Genomic DNA, 15,524 nt, shown 5'->3' with positions numbered 1-15,524 from the left:
CACTATAGAGCACTTGCGACATCCGTCGAGATGCCTCTGTGAGTGTGCACTGACTGGTTCTTACCGCGGAGACTGATCGTGTAGTCATCTCCTAGGCAAGAAGTCCTGGAATGTCTATAACCCAGAAAGTATCGCGCGTGTACGAAAGGATGAAGCGGAGGCCCAGGCCCGATCAGCCGAACAAGAACGCCAGAAACAAGATGCGGAATCCAATAAGAGGCTCGCCATATTGCGAGGCGAGCAGTCTACAGAGGCTGAAGTACCTACGCTGCCGGACGACGAGCCCCGACACTCTCAAAAGAGACGGAAAACAGCCGATCGGGGTGGGAATGGTACCCACGCGCAGGTGCAGAAGCATGTTCTAAACACACCAATGAAGGGACCAGCTTTATTTGATCGCGACGGTCATATCGACCTGTTATCAGACCACGCGCAGCTGCGTCAGAATCAATCAAAGCCGGCAGAACAGACCGTTGAGCCCCGGGGCATGCGCTTAGCTGATGCCGCCGAATATGGCGCAAAGTCCGGTGACCCATGGTACCGCAGCAGTTTGTCGGATGGTAGCTACCGACAAGACAGGATCAGTACGGATGTGTGGGGTAATGCAGATCCACGACGACAAGAGCGAGAGAAGCAGAGAATTGATGCCAGTGACCCACTGGCAGCCATGAAGAAGGGGGTAAAGCAGTTGCGCAGGGCTGAAGAAGATAGGAGGCAGTGGAAGGCACAGAGAGAGCGTGATCTCAACGAGGTTGAAACATTGGCGAGAGAAACTGCTCAGCGCCGAAGGAAAAACAGCGACGCCGATAGCATTGAGGGTTTCGACCTGGACGATGGCTACACAAAGCGTCGTCATAAACATGCGACAGGGTCGAAGGATACACATCATCGCCGACACCGCCATCACAGACATCGAAGCAGAAGCAGGGATCGACAAAGATATCGGTCGAGGAGCCCACGCAAACCAGGCGATTAGATCTGTGCCGCATTTCGTAAGTCCTGCACGTTTAATGACCACGAACCGGTCTCGTACCTGCCCTTGTCGGCCCAAAGTGATGTACATATGAGGTAAGTGCAAATCGAGTTTTAAGGTAGGAGCGCATGGCATTGGTACCTCCTCTTTTTCCCTGCTCCCATTCTGCTTGCAAGCATTGCAATACGTTCCTGATCACCTCAACATCTGTTTACTCTCTCCACCTCTGTTCCGGCATCCCTGTGGTCATTGCAGACTGTCCCAACATCTCACTTCGAGCATTTCTTAGCCTTTGAACCCGAGCCATGAGCTCTCCCAGCACCAAGAGGCCTGGTCCTCTACCCAAGTCTGGCCCTTCCAGACATCACCATGGTAACGATCATCACCAGCACAGCAAAAGCTGGACTGCTCGCTTGTACCGCAAACACGATGCAAAGCACCACCGGAGGGAAGATGCCCCCCTCCTTGCCGACGACAACGCGGAAGAGCCTGCTCCTTCTGAAGCCGAATCTGAACCTGAAGAAGAGCCACGGCGCTGCAGAGATTGCTGCTCAGGAGCATCCAAAGGCACCATTGACTTCATCAAAGGAGCTGGCAACCGGTTCAAGAACGCTCTAGCCAACATCGGCGAAGCTGCCAAGTCAGCTGGGAATGCCATAGCCTCTGGTGCCAAAAAGGGCGGTTCGTCTGTCAAGAACAACCCGAAGAAGGTCATGGGTGTCACAATCGGCGTGCTGGCTGTTGCGGTTGCCGGCCTGACCACAGCGGTCATGATCGACAAGATCCAGCACAAACACCAGGTTGACATCTGCACCACTCCCGCTTGTGTTCGGGCTTCCAACTTCATTCTCCGAAATCTCGACCCACGCCTTACTGCTCAAGAGAGTGCACAGGTGCTGAATTACCACACAGTTGCCGTTGACCCCTGTGTCGACTTCGACCAGTTCGCGTGCGGTGGTTTTGGCCAGCAGTATGATCTCAGAGAGGATCAAGGGGATATGTACACTGGTAGGTCTCTGCCATTTTGAGCCGAGTTATGCTAAGAATCCCAGGTACCCTCGTGGCTGATCATGCCGAGTCACTGTTCAAGCGTATCGTGATGCTGGACGACTCCAAGGTTCCCAACAACGACCTGGCAATTCTCAAGATGCTCAAGAAAGCCTACTTTGCCTGCATGGACCACACCCAAGCTCGAGAGTCGGGCTTGAAGCCACTTGAAGCTCTGGTCGATCATATCAAAGAGCTGTTACCTACAAGTCAATATGGACGAAGTGGTGCCCGCCGGCTGGACCAATCCACTATCACGACACTCGGCCGTGTTGAGGGTCTTGACAAGGTGTTTGTCTTTCTAAAGACGACTGGCATCGATACCCTAGTGAAGATGGATGTCATTGTAAGTTAGCTCACGCGCCGTCTGTACTTCGCTAATTTTACAGCCTGATCCCAAGGAACCTAGTACACAGACCGTGGCCCTGTCTCCCGTCCTTGCTATTGGCCTACCTGCTCCGGACAACTACAGAGATGCCGCTCTGGTTGAGGAATACCGAGATGTCGCTACCGAAACTCTCAAAGTCTTCTACGACGTTCATCTTAACTCCTCGTCCATTCTTCGTCGGCACCAGAACATCCACTCGAGCGTTCTCGACATCGCTGAAGGTGTGATCGATCTGGAAGTGAAGCTGGCTCTTGCACTTCCCCTGCCTGAAGACCTTAGCAACATCGAGAAAACCTACAGCAAGATCTCGATTGGAAAGCTCGAGGCCATCCTTCCTCAGATTGGAATTGAGACAGTCATTAAAGACTTGGCTCCTGGAGTCCATCCTACTTCAGCCATTGCTGCGTCGCCAGAATATCTAGAGCGGCTGTCTTTTGTTCTTGGAGGCACTCCGATCGAGATCTTACAAGCCTTCATGTCATGGAAAGTCATCCACAAGCTTGCTGAGGAGATCGATCATCCCAAGCTGAAGCGTCTCAATCAGTTCCAAGCAAAGCTGAAAGGTAGCGCTCAGGAGCTACCTGCGGAGCCGTGGCGTCAGTGCGTTCGAGAAGTCAACGAGATCCTTGGCTGGGTTATGTCTCGCTTCTTCGTGAAGCAGAAATACACCGATCCGAAAGGCTCAGCTGCCAATGTCATTGCTGATCGAGTCAAGAAGGCTTTCGTCGACATGCTGGACGAAGCACACTGGATGACCAAAGACGACCGAGCACACGCCATCACGAAAGCTCTAGCAATGACACATAAAATTGGCTATCCGGGGAAGCATCCCGACATTCAAAGCCCTTCCTCAATCGAAAAGTATTACAGGAAGCTGAACATCAGTGATTTACATTTTGCCAACAAGCTAGAATTTGCCAAGTTTGAGACCGAGCGCATCTGGTCGAAGCTTGGAAGTACCACCGCATATGATGAGTGGCAGATGTATTCCACTGCCGTCAACTCATATTACGACCATGTTGCCAACGAGATGGTCTTACCAGCTGCGCTACTCCAGCCTCCCTTGTTCTATGATGATTCAGTACCTGAGTATTTGTCGTATGGCTCTCTGGGTTCCATTGCCGGACACGAGATGTCGCACGGCTTCGGTCCAGTCGGATCACATTTCGACAAAGACGGCAAGCTAAGAGACTGGTGGAGTGACAAGACACGTGCTGCTTTTGATGTCAAGGCTCAGTGCTTCGCCCAACAGTACTCCGACTTTACCGTGAAAGGCCCGAACAAGGAGTACCAAGTCAACGGCAACTTGACCCTGTCAGAAAACATTGCCGATGCGGTCGGTGTTCATGCTGCTTATATCGCCTGGCAGCAGGCAGAGAAGGAACAGTCATCGAAGAAACTACCTGGTCTCGACAAGTTCACCAAGCAACAACTCTTCTGGATCGCGTACGGAGGTCGATGGTGCTCTAAAACCACTCCAGAAAAAGCGGCTGAGCGTGTTCTCACTGATAAACATGCTCCCAAGCCCGCCCGCATCTTGGTAAGTTGTAGCCTGTACCGCTACTGGTGTAAACTGATAATTTGCAGGGCACAATTGCCAATACCCAAGAATTCCTCGACGCTTTCAACTGTCCAGCCAAGGAACCTACTTGTGAGATGTTCTGAGCATCTGAGCCAGTGTCAGGCTTGACAAGATCTGGTCTCTGCTTCGATTGGCTGAACCATGATGATAATCGGTTGCATGTATAACAAGAGTAAGGTGCCCAAGACTAGTATTAGCTCACGCAATGTCGTGGAGGACCTGCATCATTGTAATGCGAATTATGGAGTACTGTAGCATAGCATAAAGACTATAGCCCAACAAAATCGCTTCGTGGATGCTCTTGGTCCATACTACTCATTTAAACGCTCTAAATCCAGGGTCTCATCAATCTCAGAATGCAGCAATTACTCACGCTATAAATGGCAGGCTGACGTGGTGATGGCTGCCTAATATATGATGTAAAGACATCTGTACATTGACGGAATCGGATGATTTTCCCCCACAAGTATTTGTAATGGCTCGAAAGGGGTACCAGCCTTCCCCAGCTGAGATGCTTTCTCCCCGCCCTACCCTAAGTCACCTCCACGTTCCGCCCAGTCCTTCTGATCTTCTCCTGTAGCTGGAATAATTAATCGACAGAGGATTGATGATCTTTCCTGGACAAAAGCTTTCTCAAAACAAAAGTCTGCCGTGTCTGCTGCCACCAATAGAGCGACCCTCCTTACACCATGTCGACTAACGGTGTGCCTGAGCCTAGCTCGATGTCGACCACAAATTCCACGTCTGGCATCAACTCTGAAGGCCGCAAAGTCTTCCTTCCGCTGGGTACGTACCATGACTCTGTGAAATCGGGCCTAACACATCCGCAACAGAGAACAACCCCTCAACACTGACCCCGTTAGCCCATACGCTCGGCCTGTCTCCATCCTACGCCCTGCACGACCTGTACTCTTTCACAGATGCGGACCTGCTCGCACTCGTTCCGCGTCCAGCTCTGGCGCTGCTGTTTGTGTATCCTCACACCGACGGCGCTCAGGCTCGCCACCGCGCCGAGGTTGAAGCCGAGCAGGACTACAATGGGAGTGGTGACGAGGACCCCGTTCTGTGGTTCCGCCAGATCGTCGTCAACTGTACGTCCTTTTCTTTCTTTTCCCTTTCTGCTTGCTTAGTCAATCCCCCCCTTGGATTTGGACTAATCTGGACCAAACTCACATCAAACACAGGCTGTGGCCTCATGGGCATCATTCACTGCACGCTCAACGCACACCATGCCCTGCCCGCCACCGCCACCGCCACCGCTACCTCGACCGCAGACACACCCATCATCCTCCCAGACTCCACGCTCGCCAACCTGCGCGCCGCCGCGCTGCCCCTGCGCCCCGGCCCTCGCGCCGATCTCATCGCAACTTCCCCAGCCATCGAAGCCGCACACGCCGCCGCGGCCGTGAAAGGCGACACCGTCCCGCCCGCACTAGGCGAGGATCCGGGCCACGCGTTCATTGCGTTCGTGCGCGGCGCGGACGGGATGCTGTATGAGATGGACGGATGTCGGAAGGGGCCAAAATGTCTGGGAAAGTTGGAGGACGAGGGTGTGGAGGGCGGGGGACTGTTGGGCCGCAAGGCGCTGGAGATGACGGTGCTGCCGTATGTGGAGCAGGAGATGGGTGGGGACGGGCTGGCGGGGGAGTTTAGCTGTTGTGTGTTGGCGCCTGTTGGCGGGGAATGAGGTGAGGTATGGAGAGACAATGGGTTCTTTGGGAGGGGGGGAGGAGGTCGGCAAAGGTAGGAACAGGTTGCGTGACGAGATCGTGAGTGCTGGGGATGGGGAGGAATCAGGCCGTCGCAAGATGCACTGATGGCAGACAGATGGCAACGGCAGAGCAGGCTGCGAAGCGATATTTGGTTCGAGGTCGGAACCGGTTGTTTGGATCTCTGAACGCGGAGCACTTTCATTTCAGTCGTCGACTGCAGAATCACATCAGTAACATCAAATGGCCAAGCATGATATCTCAGTGCTCTGAAACACTGGGAGCGGCAGACACAGACGAGGACAGCACAAGCTAGCTCCTCTCTGCAAGGAGAAATAGAGATGCTCCGAGGACTTTCTGGTGCTTCGGGGTCGCAGCTTTCCGCCTTGCCCGTTACCATGCCGAGCGTGGATACTACGAATCCAAACGCGGCGCCGCCACAATACCACCACATGCTCTTGCAAAGAGGAACTTGAAGAAGAGACATCCTGTAAAGGTTCTAGTATTCTTTTTTTGTAATCTCACAGTAGTGATCCAAACGGCCCCTTTTCGGTATTTCGCTATGCATCAGCAATTCTACCGAACAACCTGCACATGTTGTGTGACCTGGGTCCAACACTTCACACATCCTGCGCTACCTGGGCCTGACGCAGTAAGCACACTCGCCTGCAAGCTATTTGTCCCTCGACGGAACAGACCCGGCTGAGTGTTGTGGCGGGAGGATAGCCGAGGGCGCGGATGCCTCTCCTCGACTGTCAACATTCGCTAGAGTGATGCTGGAGGGTGAGACTCAAGCTTAAGCTGTCCGAAGTCATCGGCCACTTCCAAGAGCTCGTACGCCAGTGCCTATCCAGCGCTTCCCAATGCTTTAAGCTCCGATCGCACTGATTCTTCACTATGAATCTTCCGCATCTGCGTATCCTCAAGCTTTTCGCCCGCCGCCAGTCTCATCTTTAGATCGTCAATGGCGCGGATCTTCTTGAGCAACCCTCTGACCTTCTTCTCTGTGTTCGAAGCGCCCCCAGGAGTGGTTGGCGTCGGCAGGGTGATGTCAATCTCCGGTGCATCACCTTGCGGAACAGGTGGTGGAGGAGGCTTCGTGTCGATAGCAGGGGGCAGAGGCGACTTCTTCTGGTTGTTGTTTGGATTGGGGCGATGAGGTAGGCCATTAACCTGCGATTCGCCTCTCTGACGACGCGAGTTGCTGCGGCTCCTGTCCTTTTTACCATCTAGGCCAGGAGCAGGCACGTAGCCCTTACTGCGGCTGCGTTGGTGGCCGCCTTGACCACCAGCTCCGTCGCCACGGGCATTGCTGCCACTGCGTGATCTGCTACCGTTGCGGTTGCGATTGCCCTGTCCTTCAGGTGCGAGGGCACTGCTAAGAGCCTGCTCCTTCGCCGCGGCCGCAGCTGCTTTTTTGGCCTCACGCTTCTTCGCATTTTTCTTCGCTGCTTTCGACATGTCGCTATCAGCGCCCTCGCCAGTGCCAGTCAAGCTAACCCCACCACCAGGAGCAGCACCAGGAGGAAGTGGTTGACGTTCATCCGTGGGTTCTGCTCCAGGTACGGTTCGTTGCCGTGATTTGCCAAAGCCATTGACGTGGTTAGAGAACGAAGATGGGTCATCTCTGACAAAGACCGCACCACCCTCATCTTCACGCTTGAATGAGAGAGGTGTGACCTGACCTCGGGCGCCGGGTGGGCGATACGCGCCAACAGGCTTACTGGGCGTCTTCTTGGTGCCTAGGTACTGGGTGGCGCTGATGTGAGGGGTGGGTACCGTGGACAGTGCATTGGACGGCATGGGGTGTGCCGATGTAGGCTGAGGGCGCCAGCAGACATGATACAGCTCCGAGAAGTCCTCGTTATACATCAACGGTCCACCAGCATACCAAATCCTCACACCATTGTCGACGCGCAAACGAGGAGAAGTGGTGGCAGTGAGAATGTGGCGACCATCGGGCGACCATTCACAAACACTGGCGTTGCTCGCTTCGATCGTACAAATCTTGGTGAAGTCCTTCTCCAGGTCGTAGATGTCCATCTGGCCCGCAAGGTTGCCGAAACCTGCAACGAGGACATAGCGACCGTGGGGCGAAAACAAGACCGTGTTGCGTGGCCCAAGGGCGAAAGTATGGACGACCTGCGCTCGATTATTGAAAATGACAGTCTTCGCTGGCATGTATCCATAGACCACTGCAAAGCTGTTGGACTTTGGCGACCAAGACACATCATGGATTGGCCCTTCCTTGTCGAGGTCGATCCGCGAATCAAAGCCGCCGTTAGCGCTCAGGAGATACAAAGTGGTCTCTCCATAGTAACTCTTGCCCGTTTTGTCCACTTCAGTCTGAGCCAAGACGATCAACGAGGTCCCATGGTCGTTCCACTTCAGCTGCACCTTGTCTCCCTTGAAAAAGTTCTTCTGAGAGACGGGGATGGTGAACTCTGGGACATTATAGACTCGCACGGCAGCTGGCTGGCCCTGATCCTCGTGTCAGCATGTCTTGTCCTGCACACAAGCGGGGGCCGTCTCACCTTTCGTTCGGGAATGAAGACAGCGATCGAGTGGTTCTTGCCAGGGGACACGGCAAAGTCCGCCACACCCTCAACGCGCAGCTTATTCCACACCTGGGTCAAGTTCTGGCTCTCATAAATCTGCACCTCGTTTGTGACGACCCTTGCACAGAACTTCTCGTCGAAAGTGTACTGCAAATTCCAGCCTGTTTGGGATTTCTGTACAAACTTGCCGACCGTCTCTTTCTCGACGCCTTCGGCGATAGCTTTGTCGTCGATCACAAGCCAGACCTTGAGATTCTTCACAGCGTCGCCATTCTCGTCTTTGGAAGGACGCTGCCACGTGATGATGTAAGTGCCCAAGGGGGAGAAGCCAAGTTCGTAGACGTTCTCCGCAGGGAGGGTAGAGATAATTGATCCTGAGTCAGCGTCCACAATCTTCACCCTGCCAACTGTCAGAACTGGTTTTTCGTATATGGCGGTAATCCAGACTCACTGTTCGGGAGATGCCCAAGCGAAGTATCGGCCGCAGGGAGAATAAGAGCAGCAGCGAAGGTTGCCTTCGGGTCTGTAAGAATATATTTAGTTTCTTGACCGGTTCAGGTATTTCGACTGACATACCTATCAAAGCCAGGCACAGGTTCGTAGGATGGTTCACCGTTGACCATGCCAATACTCTTAGGCGTACGGACTGAATATTGTCAATTTCGTGGTCTTTTTCAAATCTGGGGATGTTCCTACAGGCAAACTGGGTAGTCGCCATGGTGTAGAGACAGTGGTACTTCTCAAGTACGAAGTCGGCAGAGCAAATTCTCAGGGTTGAACTTCTTATAGTAGATCTGTCGTTTTTTGAGGATCGGATGTCTCAGGCGGTATTTGGAAGGGCAGGGAAAGGCTTGCGGCAGGTGTCGAGTGGAATTGCCACAGTCTGAGCGAGTCTCAGTACTTCACAAGTCAATGTGAGCGATTGCGTGAGAAGACGTCAAACTGTTTGGGCGTGGACGAAAGCAGAATGGAAGAGGTGTTCGAAGGAGGATGATGCGGATGCCCCAGAAAAATATCGGCGGATCTCGCCAAGAGCGCGCAAATGCTGGCCGCGTGACGAGGCTGAAACTGTGACGCGAATTGCAACAATCAATACAAACAAAAGAACTCCTCAAGCCCGCCGTCCGACGGTGTTCTCGTTCATCAATTGTAGTTGTACATAGCATCTACGGAGACCTGCAGTCGGCACCAGACATCTCCGTTCCAAACCGATCCTAACGCCCAAGCATCCGTATCTAAACAGGATCCAGCATCTCGCGACTACTCCCGCTCGAAAGGGAATCTGCCGAGCGTCTGAGAAGTATCTGGAGTGTTCATAGCCCGACCGCCACTAGACTCATTCATTCTATCTCTCATGATCCCTTCCGCCATCTCGGTACCGACACCGCTGAACCGATTTCCCTGCGATGGTTGATTGATGGGCGGGGCTGGTTGCATGGTGGTGTCGACAATGTTCGTGTCGTACGACATACCGTCCATCATCCTAGGATCGGTGCTGCCAGCAGCCGCTGTGGGTACAATGCCACTCATGGGAGTGCTCTGACCTGAACCAGAAGGCGGATAGCTGGTGCGTGGCGTGGAGGGACTAGCCATGCTGCGTGCAGCCATAGCTCTGGCGCTCGTTGTAGATACTGGACCGCTGACTGTGCTGCCTGCCCCCTCACCAAATCCAACGAGGCTAGCTTTATCTTCGTCGCTGAAGCCGCCAACGCTAGAGACGCCATCATCCTGATCTTCGCTCATCTTGTCCGCATCGTAGTCAACACTTCCACTAGCCCAAGTTGTTCGGCCGCCGACGCTGCCAGTAGCGCTTGCACTACCAACCGTGCTTCGCTCTTTGTACAGAGGAGTGTTGTCAACGTAGTTGGGAGGAGTCTGAGTGGCACCACCAGGGGCGAGATGGCCACCTGCACCGTGACGGCCAGTAGCAACACGCTCTAGGCCGGCTAATCTCGAGATTCGATCGGCGCGCTCAGCCTCTAATGTGTTTGCGGAGGAAGCGGCGCCACGGCCGCCATGACCAACGGCGCCGTCTTTGATCGCAACAACTGAGAGCGCAGATAGTGAGGTAGTGGTCGAATTGGGGGTGCCAGGGCCCATCTCATTGGGGGTGGCAGGGTCGGAAGGGGGAGGAGGGACTGAGAAGTGGTCAGCGGAGAGAGCATATGCGCGGACAAGGCTACTCACGATTAATGAGGGTAGGGCCTTTTTTGCTCATGACGGCGAGATCCGAGTATGGACTATGTCTGAAAGACCACACACGTCAGACACCGCTGGCGATGCCGGGTCTCGGAAGGGTCTTGAGAAGACTCGCAGGAAGCAGTCGCAGTGGTGGTGAGAAGGGAGTAAGGAGGTGCGGATTTTCTGCTACGCAAGGATGCGGGGTGAGGAATACTTGGTCCGAAGTACTGTCGCGCAAATGATCGCGTCGATTGAAGATCTTGGGCGCAGAACGTGTGGAGACTCTAGACCGGAAAGTAACAGTACTTGCAGTGTAAGGCAAATTTGAGAAGTGGAAAGGATCAGGTTTCAGGAAGCAGCGCATGCTCCCAATTGGCAAGTGAGGCGGGAGTTGCTTGTCACTTGCTTCAACTTTCGCTTTCACGAGATCCCAGATTCCCCACAACATGCGACGTCATGCTGCCGACCCCGCCACCTATTGGTTGGCGCCGTTAGCCTCACCCACAGCGCCCGTGGTGGACTGCTATGGTGTGAGCGGGCCCCTACGAGCACTAGCCAGGGCACACCCTTCTTACCCACGGGAGTATTTCCCGTCATATTCTAAAGGCGTGCGATAGCTAGAGTATAGTGGCCTACTGTACATGCAAGAGAATAATATTGGTATTCATGCTTGCTTCTCAATCAACGCCCGGCACTGGCCCTTGCTGCGTCTACCTCCCGCTGCAGGGTTTCAAGGTCTGCCAGAATGTCGGCCGCGGTAGAGCTACCCGACACGTTGCGACTGTCACTGCCAGTCCTTCCCAGATCCGAGCTATTTCGTGCTGAACCGGCTGTCATCCCTAGTGCCGACATAGACGGCCGGTGTTGACTGTCCATGCTGCTGCGGCCTGAGCCTCGGTTCTTGCGTGGAGGGGGCACTGGTGGTGGCGTTCCTAGTGAGGGCTGCGATGTTCGTTTGCTGGAGGATGGCGGCCTTGCACTGGAGGATATGTCGGGATTTTCTTCGTCCTGTTCATGTGGTGCTGGCAGGTCTGTTGACAGCCTGCGCCCATACTGTGAGTTCGGCCGCCGTGATGGTGGGGGTGGAGGCGGGGCCATCTTTCCAGATAGAGGTGGAGGACTCAGCGGTTCTTCGGCGTCGCTTGACAGCGAATATTTTGATGAACTGCTCCGCGTAATCTCAGGTCTACTTGTAGCCTGCTTCTGGCTCTTTCGCCGAGCGAGTGGTGGCGGCGGAGGCTTCTTCGAGCCCTTGATATCAGAGCTGCTCGCATCCGTCTCTTCCGTTGTACCTTGGATAAGTCCTTGTTCGGTGTCCAGACTTTTGCTCGTCCGGCGTAGATCTCCTGCCGCGGCGGGCTCTGAATCAGCTACAGGCTTCCCATGCCGTGGTTTGGGCGGTGGGGGTGGTTTGCGGGGTTCTTTGCTGAGCGTCACACCCTCATCGTCTCGCTCCGTCTCAGATGATGAACCTGACGATTCCGCGACTGGCCGAGTCCCAGCGTCGAATATAGATCTTTGTGATATTGAAGCCGTGTCGGTACTTGAACCACTGTCGTTGATCGGCTGCGTTGCGGCGCTTGGGCCAGCATTGGCATTCCGACTCTGTCCGGTCAGCAACATCCTAGTGAATGCGTTGACATCCATTGTCGGCCTCTTCGCGCTGTCTTCAATCTTTGTGTCAGCCCGCCTCGGCGCCGACGAGAAGCGACTCAGTGTGTCTCTGACGTTCGCCTGTTTAGCTGTCGTTCCAGTGACTGAGCCGGCAGGCAGCGTGTTGTTAAGTCGAGCGTTCCGCAGCGCTTCTTCGATGACTAGGTCATGCTCATCATGTAGATTTTCCTCCTGAAAAGGGTCGTGATATAAAGCCTGACCAGAATTACTTGTCTCTGGTAAAATTGGCTGCGCGTGGTGAAAGCCGGGAGACTGGCGCGTGCTTTCGGGGCTGGAAGGATACGACGCAGGCGATATGGGAACGGCTGGGGGACTCGCGAAGTTGACATGTTTTTGCGATGCTGGAACTGCGGCGACGAAGTCAGCATGACAATAGCATACGCCTGGAGCAGTTCACGCACTCCGAGTGTTCACAGATAGTGGAGGGCCTGCTGTACCCTCGGTCCCGGTGGGATCCGAAGTCGACCTGTTGTCATCGCCATTACTGCGCCGGAAAGGGTTGGACATCAGGCCGGGGAGTCCATCAATACGGTACCAGGCTTAGATGTGGTTCACCAGCCACACGTGGGTAGAACCGAAGTCTGCAAGAACCTGCCGACACAAGAGGATGCGTATATTGCGCGGTCAGCCTCCGCAGGCGGACGGATCTGACGTCTATCTGGGCCAAGACTATCATATGGGGACTTGCAAGCACATGCAACTTATGCCAGGTAGTCCGTATAGAGACTACTGAGAACATGCATCTTCACTTGTATTGATTCTACCTAAGATTGTTATTGTATGCCCTTTGGGTGGCTGACTGTATGCCCTAGGATTTTGCATCCTCTGTTCTGAACATTAGAATTACACTCTCCTTCTCCTTCAGAAGAGTATCAATGTAACATCCACATGATATGGTGTGATGCAATGCTCCCCTGTTGTAATGGTGCGCCTCATTTCTCGCTTGTCAATGCTGTATGGTCATGATCCTCTATGCAAATTCAAATGGCCTCGATGGTGCCAGCCGCATTCGATCCAGTCCCTAACTCCGTCATGGCGCGTATGTCAGCCTACCGTGCAGGCGAGATATCGACAAGGGCTTTGCTTTATGTGCCTCTATTTGCCGTCTTTGGTTTGGTGCCAGCCCTTTTCGAACCATTGCCATGCTGTTGCTCCTTTGACAGGGTGAATCAACATGGGTCGGACAATGGTTCTGCCGTAGACGTCTTCCCACTCTGAACCACCCATCTCCTGAGCCGTTATTCCAAGTAGACGTTGGAAGATAGGCATAGCTTGGGCAGAGCTGTAGTACCAGGTCATGTTAGTCCAAGCGTACTCGTTCCATTTGCTGAACGTGCTGTTCCAGTGGCCTCCCGCCTGGCCAAATGGCCCTCCGTTGAAAGTTGTTTGCAATGCATCGGCTGGCCAGTGGCGGTCGGCAAAGACGGGGTGGGGGTACGTCGTTGACTTCAGGCCATGGTGTAAGCACATTGTCTGGGGGAACATTTCGGCATCGATGTGATGCCCGTTCTCGGCGTTTTCGTAGTTCATGATCTCAAGAACACGCCGACTGACTCGTCCTTGAGCAATGAGAGTCGCTCTGCGAGGTGTTGACTTGCCCTGAGCGTAGCCCCAGAGGTAGTTGCGGAACCACCATCCAGTCCCTGTCACATTGAAGCTAGGAAGGAACCCGATCCAGTCCGCATCCTCCCCAACACCCCATTCGTAGTTGTCGTCGATCTCCTTATGGGGCGGTTTCGGACCACGCGGCTTCACTCCTTCCACCGGTACAGGACCCCAGATATGATGCGGGTCCTCTTCTTTGGTGGATAGACGGAATTGACCATCGTAATCACCATGGAAAGATGGAATGTAAACACGTCCAGCTCTTTCCCAAATGCCCTTGCGAGGTTGTGATTTGCCGAACTCTGAGACGCCTTCGAAAAAGTCCAGGTAGTGACCGGTAAAACGCACATCAAACTCCCATTGATAGAAGAAATCAAACTCCGGATGGTTACGAGCAAACCATTGAATGATCATCCATGGCGATCTTCCAACAAAGGCATGTTCTGCAATGTTTGAGTACAGCGAACGGATCTGAGCATGATTCCAAACTTCGGTAATGGAATGGAACTCAGGCGGCACATATTTCTTGATGGTGGCGTCTGGCTGATCTTCGCCAACAAAGAGCGGGACACCTTCATCTTTCACATGCAGGAGGATGAATACCTGGTATTTTCCACCACTGGCCAACGAGGCTTCGGCAACCATGGCTCGGATGTTCATGACAGCGTCAGCCGTCCATTTCGCGCCGGTCCAGACTCGGATCAAGATGGCGGTCCGTTTGACTTTGGTGGCCAAGCCAGGATCTTTCGATTGGGCTGGACCCTTGTGATCTGTATCGTCGCCTGGCGTACGGATATTTGAGTACTGGATCGAGTTATCTTTCCGTTCCTGTAGGGGCTTAAAGCGTCGCTTGTTCGCAGTAACACATTTGTCTTGTAAATCGCCCCATCGGATATTGTCCCACTCGACATCGGCCGCAAGGCGGAATTCTTCGTGGTCGGCGGCATCGAATTGAGCAAGACCGTAGGCCTGGAAGCGTCCAATGCGGTCAAAGGAGACATCGCCATCGAGCCCAGCAGCTTCGTAGGAGCCGAGAATAGGGTCGACCGCGCCTGTATGAATTAGCCTGCTGCGAGGTGGACGGCTTGGGGTCCTGGCTTACCTTGGGCCTTGCCGTGGTATGCCCAGATAGCGTCGTCATCACTTTCGTTCATGGGCACCCCACGCGGACCAATGCATGACACGATCTCAGACTCGTCCTCGGCAAGGTGTTTATAGCCGTTGTAGCGCACGAGTTGCGGTGCTGTTTCGATGCAGTTGGGATCTTCGGTGACACAAGTCTTGAGGTTGGTCAGGCCTCGGGTTAACCCGTGGTGACTGGGGTGGGCGTCAGTTCGTGGTACCTGCAGTTACACGAGAAGTGACGTACAGATCATAGTCCTTCCAGATCCAGTCCTCTCTTTTGGACCTCTCAATCATTTCAGCTTCTGTAGGTTCTCTAAAATTCTGCTCGGGGTTATCGGGCGGTTGTGGAGGGGCGATCGGCCCATGATCGCGAGACTTCGGCGGTCCTTGGCTAAGAATCTTGAGGCACAGGAGGGTAAAGAGCAGGAAGGCCAGGATTTTGGCGATGAAGCGTAACCGAGGCATACAGATTTGCCATTTGGAAGTCCTAGGCCAGAAGTGATCTTGCTTGATGGGAGTTGCGTCGCCGCTGACGGGGAGCTGTAGGTCGGGCCGCTCGACCAGGTTGCCCATCTCTGCAGAAGTGATGGTCAACCTCCTTGTCATTTCGGGGCAAGGTAGAGGGCGGGTATTTCAGTGAAACGAGTGACTAGGTGGGCGGGCGTGAGGAACGAGTTGAGGC

General features: G+C 54.1%; 7 protein-coding genes across 7 annotated transcripts; 3 read left to right on the top strand and 4 right to left on the bottom strand.

Annotated features, from left to right (window-relative positions):
* Window positions 1-30: 30 nt before the first annotated feature.
* On the top strand, window positions 31-976 carry HMPREF1541_03328 (uncharacterized protein; the record flags this gene model as incomplete). The annotated part of the gene is made up of 2 exons (XM_008717680.1): window positions 31-38; window positions 85-976. The coding sequence occupies 2 exons, from the start codon at window positions 31-33 to the stop codon at window positions 974-976; spliced, it is 900 nt and encodes a 299-aa protein (XP_008715902.1).
* Window positions 977-1,278: 302 nt separating this feature from the next.
* On the top strand, window positions 1,279-4,073 carry HMPREF1541_03327 (uncharacterized protein; the record flags this gene model as incomplete). Its single annotated transcript, XM_008717679.1, has 4 exons — window positions 1,279-1,981; window positions 2,026-2,366; window positions 2,410-3,948; window positions 3,996-4,073. 4 exons carry the CDS (start codon window positions 1,279-1,281, stop codon window positions 4,071-4,073), a joined length of 2,661 nt encoding a protein of 886 aa, XP_008715901.1.
* Window positions 4,074-4,679: 606 nt separating this feature from the next.
* HMPREF1541_03326 (uncharacterized protein) lies at window positions 4,680-5,677 on the top strand (the record flags this gene model as incomplete). Its single annotated transcript, XM_008717678.1, has 3 exons — window positions 4,680-4,776; window positions 4,824-5,081; window positions 5,175-5,677. 3 exons carry the CDS (start codon window positions 4,680-4,682, stop codon window positions 5,675-5,677), a joined length of 858 nt encoding a protein of 285 aa, XP_008715900.1.
* Window positions 5,678-6,545: 868 nt separating this feature from the next.
* HMPREF1541_03325 (uncharacterized protein) lies at window positions 6,546-8,975 on the bottom strand (the record flags this gene model as incomplete). Its single annotated transcript, XM_008717677.1, has 5 exons — window positions 6,546-8,180; window positions 8,234-8,657; window positions 8,709-8,780; window positions 8,834-8,903; window positions 8,954-8,975. 5 exons carry the CDS (start codon window positions 8,973-8,975, stop codon window positions 6,546-6,548), a joined length of 2,223 nt encoding a protein of 740 aa, XP_008715899.1.
* Window positions 8,976-9,517: 542 nt separating this feature from the next.
* HMPREF1541_03324 (uncharacterized protein) lies at window positions 9,518-10,475 on the bottom strand (the record flags this gene model as incomplete). The annotated part of the gene is made up of 2 exons (XM_008717676.1): window positions 9,518-10,395; window positions 10,445-10,475. 2 exons carry the CDS (start codon window positions 10,473-10,475, stop codon window positions 9,518-9,520), a joined length of 909 nt encoding a protein of 302 aa, XP_008715898.1.
* A 644-nt stretch (window positions 10,476-11,119) lies between these two features.
* On the bottom strand, window positions 11,120-12,619 carry HMPREF1541_03323 (uncharacterized protein; the record flags this gene model as incomplete). The annotated part of the gene is made up of 2 exons (XM_008717675.1): window positions 11,120-12,459; window positions 12,514-12,619. 2 exons carry the CDS (start codon window positions 12,617-12,619, stop codon window positions 11,120-11,122), a joined length of 1,446 nt encoding a protein of 481 aa, XP_008715897.1.
* A 588-nt stretch (window positions 12,620-13,207) lies between these two features.
* Window positions 13,208-15,448, bottom strand: HMPREF1541_03322 (uncharacterized protein; the record flags this gene model as incomplete). The annotated part of the gene is made up of 3 exons (XM_008717674.1): window positions 13,208-14,769; window positions 14,820-15,034; window positions 15,087-15,448. The coding sequence occupies 3 exons, from the start codon at window positions 15,446-15,448 to the stop codon at window positions 13,208-13,210; spliced, it is 2,139 nt and encodes a 712-aa protein (XP_008715896.1).
* Window positions 15,449-15,524: the final 76 nt, after the last annotated feature.

This window comes from Cyphellophora europaea, assembly GCF_000365145.1.
Source record: "Cyphellophora europaea CBS 101466 unplaced genomic scaffold supercont1.3, whole genome shotgun sequence".
Classification (NCBI taxonomy): Eukaryota; Fungi; Ascomycota; class Eurotiomycetes; order Chaetothyriales; family Cyphellophoraceae; genus Cyphellophora; species Cyphellophora europaea.
This window is presented reverse-complemented; position numbering and strand designations above follow the sequence as displayed.